Source organism: Rattus rattus, chromosome 13, assembly GCF_011064425.1.
Source record: "Rattus rattus isolate New Zealand chromosome 13, Rrattus_CSIRO_v1, whole genome shotgun sequence".
Taxonomy (NCBI): domain Eukaryota; kingdom Metazoa; phylum Chordata; class Mammalia; order Rodentia; family Muridae; genus Rattus; species Rattus rattus.
Window position 1 is genome coordinate 52,176,803 of NC_046166.1, and position 14,072 is coordinate 52,190,874.

Consider the following 14,072-nt stretch of genomic DNA (forward strand, 5'->3'; position numbering starts at 1 on the left):
AAGCAGGCCTGAGGTCCCAACCACTTGCGAGGCTGAGGCAGTAGGGTTTGAACTCAGTGCCTGCTTGGTTTATGGAATGAGTTTAGGAAAACCTATATTTAAATTGAAAAGTCTGAGTGTGTCACCCAGTGGTAGAGTGCCACCAACATGAAACCCTGGCTATCAATCCTAGTGCTACCAAAAAAAGTATGGTATTTTATTCTATGTGTGATGTGGTGTGTGGGTGTGGGTGGGTGGTGTGTAGGTGTGTGTGTGGGTGTGTGTGTGTGTGTGTGAGAGAGAGAGAGAGAGAGAGAGAGAGAGAGAGAGAGGAGTAGATAGATCGGTAAAAATAAATAAAAAAAATATATATATATTGTTTCAAGTTTAGTCATTGTTGTGATAGAAGGCTTGAAAGGGTTTGGGGATTTGTGTTTTCATGGTGATGTTTGAGTTGGTGAGGTGGCTTTGATTCCCTCTCCAGCTGAGGATGATCTTGAGCTCTCTCCCACATATTTACCTCCTAAGTACTAAGATTATAAGCATGCACCAGCATTGTAAGAAACTATTTAAACTGAAATATTTGTTTTGTGACTATTTTTCTTTTGTTTAGGGGCTTGGTTCCCCTTCACAATGCCTGCTCCTATGGACACTACGAGGTAGCTGAGCTCTTGGTGAGGCATGGGGCTTCTGTCAACGTGGCGGACTTGTGGAAATTTACCCCTCTCCATGAAGCCGCAGCCAAGGGAAAATATGAGATCTGCAAACTCCTTCTAAAAGTATGTAGATATGAAACAGCTGTCTGGGTTTAGTTACTGCTTTCGAAAACTAACCTATTGTAATCTATGGGAAACAAGTGCTAAGAAGGCTGTCTGTCTCTGGTTAGTCGCTGACAGGTCTTTCAGAATTGACTCAGTGAGGTCATGTCACCAAAGAAGGTTTTGGGAAGAGTTGGTTTACTTCACATGGTTTATCTAATGTAGCATTAGCATTAGAGGAAAATGGCTGTAGGAGCTTCTCCATCAGGTTGCTCTTTGAGGGACTGTTACATTGCTGCTGTCATAACTAATAGTACTGTTAACTCATTTCTTAATATACCTGTAGATTCTCATCTTTTCTTAACCAGAGAAAAAGTATTGTCTATGTAAGTCCAGATTATATTTTATTTAATGCCATAATACCATAAATACATATGGCAAGTATTACCACTAGATAGTTTTCTAAAATCACCTATGAGCCATTGAATCCATTATCTAATTTTAATATTGTGCTTTGTTTGTTTGTTTCTTCATTCCATTTTTAAGAGAAAGTCTCACTGTGTAACAGTCCTGGCTGTCCTGGAACTCAGATCTGCCTGACTCTGCCCCCAGAAATGCTGGGATTAAAGGTGTGCACCACACCTCGCTAGCTTACATCATTTTTAATTTCCACAGTAGGTCAACAGCTCTCTGTATCAGGTCTATAGTAAAACTTGGCTTACAGGTATAGCTAATTTTAAACCAAGGTAGTTTTTTTTTTAAGTATATTTATACATCATGAAATACACTTTTAAACTATCTGACTTTTTTTAACTGATGCCATTTAGAATTCAGTAATTATTTTTCTTTCTGTGTATATTCCTTTTTTCCTTTCTCATGACGCTCCCTAAATACCTTTCTCCAGTTTGAGTTGGAGCCATAATTCATAATTCATATTCCATAATTCATAACTCATAATTCAGTGGTGGGGTGGTTAGCTACCAAGTGTGAGGCCCTAGTTTTATCATTAAAACACACACATTCTCTCTCTCTCTCTCTCTCTCTCTCCTCTCTCTCTCTCTCTCTCTCCTCTCTCTCTCTCTCTCTCTCTCTCTCTCTCTCTCTCTCTCTCTCTCTCTGTGTGTGTGTGGGGCGGGGGGTGCGACTAAAGTCTGGCCAAATTAACGTCTAGACCATTATAAGAAATAAGAGGTTTTCAAAGACAACTTCAAGTCTTGGGAAAAGTTTGTCACAGAAAAGCAAAAGATGCTCACTATCCTCCCAATTGCAAAAGAAAGCAGATTTAGATTCCTGTTTTCAAAGTGGATATAGAATAGATTTCCTTCCAGCTGAATGAAGGTTGGAGTAAATGAAGTGAGTTCCGTTTGTGCTGCCCGCCTACTTGCAAACACACCTGCACATCTGGTTTGTCTTTACAGCATGGAGCAGATCCAACTAAGAAGAACAGAGATGGAAACACACCCCTAGATCTGGTCAAAGAAGGAGACACAGATATTCAGGACCTACTGAGGGGGGATGCTGCCCTGTTGGATGCTGCCAAGAAGGGCTGCCTGGCCAGAGTGCAGAAGCTTTGTACTCCAGAGAACATCAACTGCCGAGACACCCAGGGCAGAAACTCAACTCCTCTCCACCTGGCAGGTAAGCTCTACTGTGTCATCGCGCTGTCCCTTCAGTTAGACACCAGTAAACTGATAGCAGATGCTTAGCCACTTGGCTTGCGGTGAGATAGCCCAACAGGTAACAGTGCTTGCCAGCAAGCTTTACAGCCTGTGTTCAAGTCCCAGAACTCACATGGTCAGCCGAGAGGATCAGCCCTGCAGACTGTCCTAAGATCTTCAAATGCACACTTGGGGCTTGCGGGGCCTGTGAGAGCAGCTGGCACGTGGTAAAGACTAAACTATATGAAGTTAGTATTAGCTTCTGAAGACAAAATAAAATCTTAATTTCCCCAGTCTTCCCTGTCTGTTTGTGAGTTGTATCTATTCTCGTGACCTGCCTGTCCTGTTTTACTCTAACAGCGGGCTATAATAACCTGGAAGTAGCCGAGTACCTGCTAGAGCACGGCGCTGATGTGAATGCCCAGGACAAAGGAGGTTTAATTCCACTCCACAACGCAGCGTCTTATGGGGTAAGCGCGTCACTGTGAACGTCGAGAAGCCTTCCCTGGCATTCAGAACTCTACTGGTTATGGACTGCATGCTGAGGAACAGATTGCTAACCTAAGCATGTTGAGTGCGCTTTGATCATCTTTACAAGCTTTGTCATACCTTCCGTATAGAGAGTTCTTCTTGATAAGCTTTCGCAAGCGCCCTGTGTCTTTGCACATTATCTAATAACACAATAATCAGTGTGTCGGGGGTCACGTTTAAATCTCACCTCTACCTCGGATAGATTTTAGAAACTGTTTGTAACTGCTTACATTTACCTCTAGAATCTTAAAAGTGGCAGGCCAAGTGGTTAAGCAGTTTGTACACAATTTAATAGCCTTTAGTGAGAGAGTAAGCTGCCAAGTAAAAGTGCAAAGCCATCTTTCCAGGCACTAAACCCTGTTCAACAGGAGTAAGACACAGTGCCTTCATGCCGTTTGTCAGAAATGGGAGGAACCGAGGCCTCGGGCCTGATGCTTCGCAGTAGAAATAGTAAAATGTGAAGGGTGTTCGTTCCTGTTTTCTGCCTTTGTACGTAGCCCTCTCTGACTATAAAATCCCAGACCACAGTTCCTGCGTACCAGGCTCTCAGGTGCTATAGTGGCTCCTCCCACTGTTCATTTGCATACAAACCTACTTTGTAGGAATCCACAGTCCCTGCTTTCCATTTCTGTCTGCAAATGAGGAAAAAAGTAGAGAGCATTTTCCTACTGTCTTTCGTTGTTACACTTTTATCCAACCACAAGTTTGAGCTTAGTCTGCTCTTTGGATCTGTAACTTTAAAAAAATTAAAAGCCACCTCATTCTTTTCAAATGGAGAAACAATTAGGCGATTTAAGAAGCTTAAACAAAAGCTACAGGTTTCATGGGAAATTTCCTTTATGATAAAGAGCCTTATTCTGCTTAGCACCCTTTCTATTGTATGTTTCGGTATCGCTTCTTAACCTGTACATACAGAGGACAGCTAATTTCTGTGATATTAATACATATAAAAGTACTGATATTTATTCCTTACCAAAAGCATGTGATTTTATATAAGAATCTATCATTTGGCAGGTGGGTTTTCTTTCTCCATTTTCTCATTTTGCAGCGTTTTCCCTAAAATGTCGATTTGACGATTTCGTGCTATTGTTACAGTAGATCACACATGCACTCAGATGGTGTTAGTGTAGCCCGTGCTCTCTCCTATTACCCACCTGTTTATAATCCAGTCCCCACTTTATTCAAGTGCTGTCACTTGCAGTGCTCAGTGCCTTTCTCCAGGACTGTCGACCTCCTCGCCCAGTCCTCTAAGCTGCAGGTCACTTGTGCATTTCAGTTACTGTTATTTACTCCAGGGGTGTAGCTACTTATAGAGATGAAAGCTTAAGAATTAGTTGTGTTTGACTCTGTTTCAGTAACACTCCTTCCTCTTCAGGGGTCTATAAGACATTTGCCAGCCAATTTAGCAAGCATGTAATTGGTTTCACTAAAGACACTGGATATTCAATATGAAGACAGTTTAACACTGCACACTGGAACACACAGATCATTTATACGCCCACATATATATAAACTATAGCCTTTTTTGGACTAATTTTGGAACTCTATGCAAATTAGTCTACTAAATTGTGTTCCTCTTAATAAAATGCAGGAAGCACAGTTTAAGTAACTTGTAATATCATCTGAGGAATAGCTTCAAATTATCACATGTTTTTGGACTGAGCAGAAGTTGCTTTTCCTGAAACATCCTTTGAATAAAGAAGATAACTTTGGGTTTTTTGTTTGGTTGGTTGTTTTGAAAGTGATTTGATATAATCATAGATAGTTTTCATGTTAGAAGTAAACACAAACTGCAAATTAGTTTTATAATAGTCTTATAATCCAGAGAATCTTAAAGCCTGTTCTCAGAGGACTCCTAGTTGTTCTGTGCAGCCCTCCTCCTGTCTTCATCAGCATGTACCGGGGGCGGAATTAATGATCTTTACTTTTGAAATAAGTAGTTTGGGGCCAGCCTGAGCTACAGGAAACCCAGCCTAGAGGGACAGAAAATAGTTGTGGAGGAAATGAGTCCAAAACACAGTAGAGGGTTGTGCTTGCTTGTTTTTAAGAAGTTTCTATTAAGGATGAGAACATGAGCCTAGAAGGAATGGTTAAATAGTAGCAAGGATAGTTGACGAAAGTCTGCTGGGTGGCTTTCTTCCTAAGCTTCCCTGTTCTCTTGATTTTCTCAGCATGTTGATATAGCAGCGTTACTGATAAAATACAACACGTGTGTAAACGCGACGGATAAGTGGGCCTTCACTCCCCTCCACGAAGCAGCCCAGAAGGGAAGGACACAGTTATGTGCCCTACTCCTAGCACATGGCGCAGACCCAACCATGAAGAACCAGGAGGGTCAGACACCTTTAGATCTGGCAACGGTAAGTCCTTGTTGCAGTGGTAGTCATTGTTCACTAGGACTGCAGGCATGACACTCCCTTCCAGGGCTCAACTGGCAGTTCATTTGGACGAGCTGGTATTCTTCCTGGAAATCTTGTTAGAACTACGTAGTCTCACTTTTGTACTTGCATGATAGCCCATGTGTAGTCAGCCTCCTCTAGCTTTCACTACCTGTTGTCTGACTCTTACAGCCATTACTCAGCATCACTGTCATTGTCTATGCCTGGTAGTCTTAGAGGAAACATTTACAAAACACTTGGTACTTAGTGAAAAACTTAGCATTATTAATGGTTTTTGTGTTTTCTTTAATCATTGTAGGCTGATGACATCCGAGCTTTGCTGATAGACGCCATGCCCCCTGAGGCCTTACCTACCTGTTTTAAACCTCAGGCAACTGTAGTTAGTGCCTCTCTGATCTCACCAGCGTCCACCCCGTCCTGCCTCTCTGCTGCCAGCAGCATAGATAACCTCACTGGCCCGTTAGCAGAGCTGGCTGTAGGAGGAGCCTCCAATGCAGGGGATGGTGCTGCGGGTGCAGAAAGGAAGGAAGGAGAAGGTACGTATATCCCGAAGTGTTTATACTTATTTTAGTTACTTTTTTCTTTTTTATTATTGAAGGCTTAACCATAGCTCTCTCTAAACTTTTCGGTTCAAAGACATCCAGGAATACATCGTGAGGCCCTATCAAAGACAGGGAGACAGAGTTGGGGGATGAGAGGGCGAAGGGGAAGGGACTGGGAAGGGAAAGTACTGGAACTCGCTAAGTGAGCGCTAGATCCAGTGAGATGCTGTCCCTCAAGATAGGTGGGGAGGGAGGGAGGTAGATGATGGATGGATGGATGGGTGGATGGATGGATGGATGGATGGATGGATGGATAGATGGATGGATGGGTAGATAGATAGATAGATAGATAGATAGATAGATAGATAGATAGATAGATAGATAGATAGGAAGATACGCAAAATTGACCTCTGACCTCTACTTATATTATGCATACAGAAATAAATAAAAATAATTCTTAAAAAGAATAAATTAAAACAGTAATTGGTACTTTTTTCTTTCTTTCTTTTTTAAGATTTATTTGTTTTATGTAAGTACACTGTACACTGTCATTGTCTTAAAACACACCAGAAGAGGGCATCAGATCCCATTACAGATGGTTGTGAGCCACCATGTGGTTGCTGGGAGTTGAACTCAGGACCTTTGGAAGAGCAGTCAGTGCTTTTAACCACTGAGCCATCTCTCCAGCTCACTTTTTTCTTTTAATTCATTAAAAGTACTAATTTCTATCAAATAGGGTCTGGAGCCTAGGCACTGCTGTTGTAGAGGACCTGGTTTAGTCCCCAGCACCCATACTGGTTAGCTCACAACGGCTTTCACTCCAGCTTCATATAACCCAGTATTACTCTCCTGGCTTCCAGGGAAACACTCAACATGCATATACTCATGCATAAAAACATACATAAAACTAACACAAATGTTTTAAATTAAATTATGTAAAGCTATGTTAGAAAGTATATTCATCTGTATTTCAGTTCTTTATTCTATGTGTATCAGAATTAATGTTAAGTAGCATTGCTAAGCTAGAGATAAAGTTCAGAATGACTTGGAAGGGCCTGATTTAAATTGACATGTCTGATATTAGTTTATGTCACGTGAAATCATCTGTACAGGCAAGTGTCAAAAAATAGGGTTATACGTAAATATGGAACTTCCATAGAATTAGAAACTTCTAAGAGATTTTAATGTTTTTGTTTTAGTTGCGGGTCTTGACATGAATATCAGCCAATTCCTTAAAAGCCTTGGCCTTGAGCACCTTCGGGACATCTTTGAAACAGAGCAGGTAAACACTCATGTACTTTTCCAGCTTTTCAGCCGTCCAGTTATCGACACTGTTTGTTTTCTTCATTGTGTATACTCTCTATTCTGTGACTTACATTGTTCTGCAGGCTGCCCCATGTCCAGTCTGTCTGTTTGAAGTATGTTCTTACGTCCTGCTTTGTTACGGCATCGCACGGATCTTCACTTGTAGTGAAAATGTTACACGCCACTGTCAGAGCTTCTCTCCCTGTCATCCATCATCCTCTGACTAGAGATCTCCTGTGAGAACACTGTCAACTGAGGCTTTGTAGTGAGACACATATGTACCCCTTCATTCTGGCTCATGTCCACAGGAATTGTGAAATTCATTCACACCTTGGTTAATGAGTCAAAACCTCAGGTTTACAAGGGCCATCTCCTGTTGAGAGCTTCGCTCAGCTTCCTGTTGTGAATCCTCTTGGTCAGAAGCTGACCTGTGCCTGTGCTCATGCTTTTGACTTAGGAGTTTATGAGTCAGCCTTCAGTCAGCTTATCCTCTTATCACTTTTATTGTTCTTTTTTATTGGTTTTCTTCCGAGTAAATCAATGTCCCATTGATTTTTCTTTTGTCCAAAATAATTTGTATATCCTTTTCATAGTCAAGATGTTAACTGTTGCAGTTAACACATATTACCTGGTGTAGCCCCTCTCCTCCAGATAGTAGTGTGCCTTTCTATATATTGACCTATTTTAACTGTCTTTTAGGCCATTGAGCAGACAATTAAGTTTATTTATTATTTCGAGTGCAGATGTTATCTGTAGTCTTCAGGTATAAAATCCTAAGCCTACTTAACTCTTCCACGGCATGCCTTTAGAATTTTCTTTTCTGTCATAAACATTCTGTAGCAGTCTGGTAATGTGATCCATCTCTGTGTCTACTTAATCCTGCTCTGGGTGTGTTTGCTCAGACTCCTGGTGTACTGTATTCTGCCGCCTCTGTTCCTGCCTGCGAATACTGCTGTCCCAGTGAGGCCGGAGGCAATTCTTTTATTTCTTCCCCTAGAAGACTTGAGTGCATCATATCCTCAGCTCCACTGTCACAGTTCTCTTCTCAGAAGTCTGAGTCGTCCTCTTCCATAGATGCTTCATAGAGAAACGTCAGGATCCTGTCTAGTTAACCGTAGCACTGCATAGCATCTCCTCACACTCATAGTGTAGCTTCCTACCTAGAATGCTTTGTTCATGGGAAAGGAAAATTGGATTTACATTATAATTTATGGAGTTCAACTGCTATGACTTGGATTTTCACAGAAAGTAACCATATCCATTTTATTTCAAGTTGTAGTGCTTGGGCCCAACAAATTCATTGTAAATACGGTTACAAAGTCATCACTGCCACCACCAGGGAAAAAGGCCTTTTCACTTACAGTAGTTAATTTTCTCTTCACAGGCCAGGCAAAACAAGCAACTCTTAGGGGCAGGAGGCGACCCTATAGACATAGCCCTTACTCTATATGCAGAACCGTTTTTAGCTGATAGGTGAATAGACTTTATTATTTTATATTAATGTATGTTAGATATGAGTAACTCCCTTCTCCCAAAGAAAAGAACTTGGGGAACAAACTTGTGGTTTCCTCCAAATACCAAATATATTCTCTGTTTCCACCAGATAAGTCAGTAGAGGCATAAAAATAATAAATAATTAAATATAAGGGGGAAGTACTATCCTGTCATTTCCACTATATCACATTAGTTAACTACTCAGTAAGCGTAGCCCACACCCAAAGGGAAGGGACTTTAATTTAGAACACAAATGCTAGAGACCGAAGATGTCCAGCAGCCATTTTAGAGACTGCTCTCCACACCAGGGAGGAGCCTGGCTCCCTGAGCCCTGCTCTGTGGACGGAAGTGTAGTAACTCAGGGTTCCTCTGCTGAGGCAGGGACTTGGGTGAGGATTTTACATTCGTGTTGTGATTGGAAGTCTATATATTAAGCTGTCTTTATTTCTTCTCTAGACATGATTAGAAATCCCTTGGGGTTTTGTTTTGTCTTCTAGCCTGACTCTGACACCCTTCAGCTCTGCACTGCTGTATGTCAATTAGAAAGCTTTTGATGTATGTAACCTGGTTACCTCACATACATGAGGCTGTGTTTTTATTGTCAATATTCATATTTAAACTGAAATATAAAATATCTAGAAGAAGACGGTATCGGCAGTGTGACTTACAGTTACATTAAAATCAGGTCTGACTAAGAATGGACAGACTCCTATTTTGTAAACTGTTCTATTTCAAAGATGACTATTTCCGTGTCGCTGTCTTTTTAAAGCTCTGTTGAAAACTTCCTTTGGGTGATTAGAAGTGACTTACAGATCTTATACCATGAAACAATTATTTCTTCAATGGCCACTTAAAGTAATATGCTAAATTACCTCAGAGAATGAGCAGTGCGGTCCTTGCACGGACGATGCTGCTCATCGTGCAGTGTTTCCTTTTGACAGGAAAAATCAAAGCTCCGACTTTCACTTTAAGTGTAAGGACTAAGAAAGTGATTTTTTTCTTTTAATTTTGAATGAGTTAGAAAAACGATTGTCTACAAAGGATATTTCAGTTTTCCAAAGAAAGAAAATAACCCAGGGCAACAGGCATGTGTTTGCCCCAGGACCATTTTCTGCCCTGAGGAAACTACCAGTGCCATCCTCTGGACATGAGGTGATGTCAGAGCTTTGCCACTGGGTGGAGGCAGAGTCACAATCTGTACAGACATCAGCCGCGTGTTGTCAGCAAGCGTTGCTAACCTGGTATTTATGAACTTAAAGACCATCTCTCCTTTTCTCTTCATTGAGATTTCTTTATCTCTCACAGAATGGCCTGTGACCTAAACTGATAAACCGGCCACCTCCTGAAGCCACGGCAGTACTCCTGGCTTACTCCTTTCCCAGCACTGGGAAGTTCTCATCTTACTTTTGCCACACTGTGGTGACAGATTAAAATGCTCCCCCTCCCTCTGCCATTCCTTTCTCCTACCCACACGGTACAGAATTTGGGGTTTTTTCCCATTTTCAAGCTGCTGATCTGTGTATCTGGAGACACACAAAAGATGGCAGAATGGCAGCCAGAGGGACATGGCAGTGGTCACCTGTCTTCCCATCACAGGGCTCTTCTGCTCCAAACAAGTGCCAGAGGCCATTACTGAACTAGGAGGCCACTGGTCTTCTTAGGCTGCTTGAAGGTGGCGCTTAGAAAAGGAAGCTGTTCGTCAGACTTGTAATTGCAGCCCCTAGACGGCACAGGAGCGCCCGTCCTCCCAAGCCGGCACAGATTTAGTGAAGTTTGCTTTTGTTTTCAGATCACGTTAGATGTGCTGGCCGATATGGGTCATGAAGAACTGAAAGAAATCGGCATCAATGCCTATGGACACCGCCACAAGTTAATCAAGGGCGTTGAAAGACTCTTAGGTGGACAACAAGGTAAGCTGTTGGGGGAAAAGTTGTTTTCAGAACTTAGTGAAGAAATATCAGACTGGATGTGGGGCCTGGGTGGTCTAACCCCAGAGCACATGCAGGTGACTGGTACAGTGTTCTCTGCCTTCCTCGCTTCAGTTACTCACTTGTACTAGCTGGACAAGTCTGAGATCCTCCCTCTGCTACACTTCCCTCAAATCTTTGTACTTTGTCCTTTCCTCTGCTTTCACCTAACTCAGTCTCTCCCTCTCCTGGGCCTCAGAGTCTACAACCTGGACCTTCACCTCCCTCCCTGCCTTCTCCACAGCCTCCAGAGGACTCCAGCACATGCCTATCAACCTTTAATCCTGCTCTTAACCCTCCAGCAGGTTAAGTGCTTTCTGGATAAAATCAGGCACTTACTCCATGGTTTCTCACAGCTTGGCCCTCAGGTTCAACCATTGTCCTTCACTGCCACAGGCCTCTTCTCTTACTTCCGTATTTTCTGTACATCTCTTTGTTAGACACACTTTCCATAGAGCAGAGAAGAGAAGGAACGTATATCTATGGAGTTGAAAAAATTACAGGCAACCAAAACTTTGAAGGTTTTGAATTTGACTCTTTTTTGTTTAACATGTATTTTAGTCAACCTTATGAAATTAACAGAGCTAAGTTATGTCAGTAACCATTTCAAGCCATCCCTGAAAGAGTTTTAGACGGCAGTTCCTGTAGTGTAGAACTCATTCCATTGTAATTCGGTACGTGTTCTCTTTCGTGTAGACATCAGCTATGTTCATGATGATTTTGTTCAGTTCCTGTTTTGAGCCGTGCTGTGTGGAAAGGGTTCATGGGAGGGGCTGAGTCCTTAACCCTTCTTTCTTCTCGTGCCTTTGGTATATTTGCTTTCACACTGTATACTGTATGTTCAGGTGGAGATTGAAAATAGTGTGGGCCGCTCTAAACTGTCGGTTATGTACAGTTAAGTTTCCATGAACTGAGTGACACAGACATGAGCTTTATGTTTGTTTTCTCGTCTACAGGAACCAATCCGTATCTGACCTTTCACTGTGTGAATCAGGGAACTATTTTGCTAGACCTTGCTCCAGAAGATAAAGAATACCAATCAGTAGAAGAGGAGGTAACAGACAGATTCAGACCGTTTTTCTTTGACCAAGTTCTGTTAAGACTGTTTTCCAGAGGCAGGAACTCAACTTATTTGTTACGGGGTCGGGGGGCCCGCTACTCAGCCTCAGTCAGCAGCAAGCACTTACATGTGACCACAGGCTACAACAACACACGCTTTACTCACGACACAAGCCTGTGTGTCGAATAGCTCCATCTTTTTGTTCTAGAGATTTTATAAGTAAGAAAGTAAGAATCTTTTTAAAACATTTTCATACAGTAAAATGTACCTAAGATTGATATGGAACAAGAATCTTGCCTCATAGATAGAATACACATTCTAGGTTTTTTGTTTGTTTGTTTATGTAATTATTGTTTCTTTAGTAATATGCCTGATTGTCATGTCTTTCTGATGTTGACTACATGATTAAAGAAGTCTTTCTTAGTTAATGTCCATAATCACAATTATTCCAAGCATCGTATAATAGGACTACTTTGAACCTCCTTGTGAAAGATGGCATAGAAATCCCTCCTGTGAGGGCAGCGGTTAGGAGCTCTGACTGCTCCTCCAGAGGTCCTGAGTTCAATTCCCAGATACCACATGGAGCCTCACAGCCATCTGTAATGGGATCTGAAGCCTCCTTCTGGTGTGTGTGAAGACTGTGACATAAACAAACAAACAAACAAATCTTTTTTTTTTTTTTAAGAAAGGAAGAAATGTCCCCTGTGCTGAATGCTGATATTTCTTGCCCCTAATGCAATGTCTAACTCCATTATTGTGAGTTACCTCCCTCATCCTATCGCTATACAGACACCAAGCAGAAACAGGTTTGCTTGCAGTTGAGGGTTTTCTGTTTTGTTTACTTTTTAACTAATGCCCATATCATCTCTGTTCGTAGTAATGTTTCAGTTTGTATTAGGTTATCAGGAAGGCATCGTGACTTCGAGGGTCTTACTGTCCAGTTGTCCCCATACTAAGTTCTGATGCAGGCTGCATATCCCTGCAGATGAAGCCATGGTAGAGCTCAATCCACGAGTCAGAAACTCAGGCATTTTTGTGATCTGATGCTAGAAACCTAGGGCCTCGCACATGCTCAGCAGGTATTCTACCTGGAGCCCAAGCACTACATTTTTTTCCATAATAATTATTAAAGTTTGAGGGTGGAAGAGTTAGCAATGCTCAGAGGTCATTCTGTTTAATTATGAAGTATATTAACTTCCTTTGCCGGAGTTGATGTACCAAGATCCCAAAGACTATTGAGATAACATGGAACAAGAATATTTTTAGAATATTTATTTTTAGCATTTATCTAATGTGGTATCAGTTGAATGTCATTTTAGTTTGACTTTCAACTTCTTCTCATTCTTAATAACATAATAGTGATTATACATTTTTAAAGTGCTATTTTTTTTTCAGTTTTTCTGTTGTGTTTACAAAAAAAAAACTCTTCCAAAATTTGTATCAGAAAATGCTTTCATTAGTATTTATGACTATTTTCTCAACCACAAATACTCATTAAATTTGTTGATCAGTTTGTAGTGAACTCCTGATTGAGAGTCAGACTCAGCAGGAGACAGACGGAAGGACGTTACTGAGGTAGCAGAAGGGATTCCCTCTGCTGCCTCTCATGGGGCTACTGTTTCCCTTTGCTCTGCAGATGCAGAGTACTATTCGGGAGCACAGAGATGGCGGGAATGCTGGTGGCATCTTCAACAGATACAATGTCATTCGAGTAAGTGTGCACATTTTTATGGTGAAAGTCAGATTGCAATGTTAACACAAAATTAATCTAGACAATGAACTGTAGGAATTTTAGAAGAAAAAAATTTTAATTGTGAAAGATAATTATCTGTTGTCCTAAGATCAAGTGCTGTTCTCTTCACTACACCCTCTAAGCCTCAAGACCATCCTGGGCCAGAAACTACAACACAGTGAAGACAGCAAAGCCCCAAGCAGAGGGCCGCTTCCTAAAGGCGGCTGGAGCAGGCACCACGGTTGCCCCACCCATTGCGTTCTCAAGTTTGGACCCTCAGCAGCAGTCCTTCATTTTAAGTTGTTTGGAAGTAGGATTTATTAAAGGCCCAGACTGTCAGTCTATTTGTCATTGATGAGATCAGAACGAGTTTATCTCTTAAATCACAGAAAAAAAATTGTTGCCATTACCTGCTTTTTCAGAGGTTGTCATGAAGGTTAATTACATCTGCTGAAACCTGGTTTAATCCTTTCTTAATTGACTTATAGGATTTATACCAGTATAGCAAAATAAGCCATGAACGTTGGCTGGCTGGCTGGCTGGCTGGCTGGCTGGCTGGTTTGGCTTAGTGGATAAAGTGTGTGCTACGCAAACTCTGGGGATCTGAGTTAGAGTGCCCAGCACTCATTAAGCCCAAGCAGAGTGGT

At 41.6% G+C, this 14,072-nt stretch overlaps 1 protein-coding gene across 1 annotated transcript in view; it reads left to right on the top strand.

Moving 5' to 3' along the window:
• Tnks (tankyrase) overlaps window positions 1–14,072 on the top strand; it is a 139,766-nt gene that overhangs the window by 114,761 nt on the left and 10,933 nt on the right. The window contains exons 15-23 of the mRNA XM_032918953.1: window positions 593–758; window positions 2,156–2,375; window positions 2,756–2,865; window positions 5,098–5,286; window positions 5,624–5,861; window positions 7,067–7,149; window positions 10,456–10,576; window positions 11,590–11,687; window positions 13,330–13,404. Coding sequence (XP_032774844.1) covers window positions 593–758; window positions 2,156–2,375; window positions 2,756–2,865; window positions 5,098–5,286; window positions 5,624–5,861; window positions 7,067–7,149; window positions 10,456–10,576; window positions 11,590–11,687; window positions 13,330–13,404 — 1,300 coding nt within the window. The remainder of the gene's footprint in view (window positions 1–592; window positions 759–2,155; window positions 2,376–2,755; window positions 2,866–5,097; window positions 5,287–5,623; window positions 5,862–7,066; window positions 7,150–10,455; window positions 10,577–11,589; window positions 11,688–13,329; window positions 13,405–14,072) is intronic.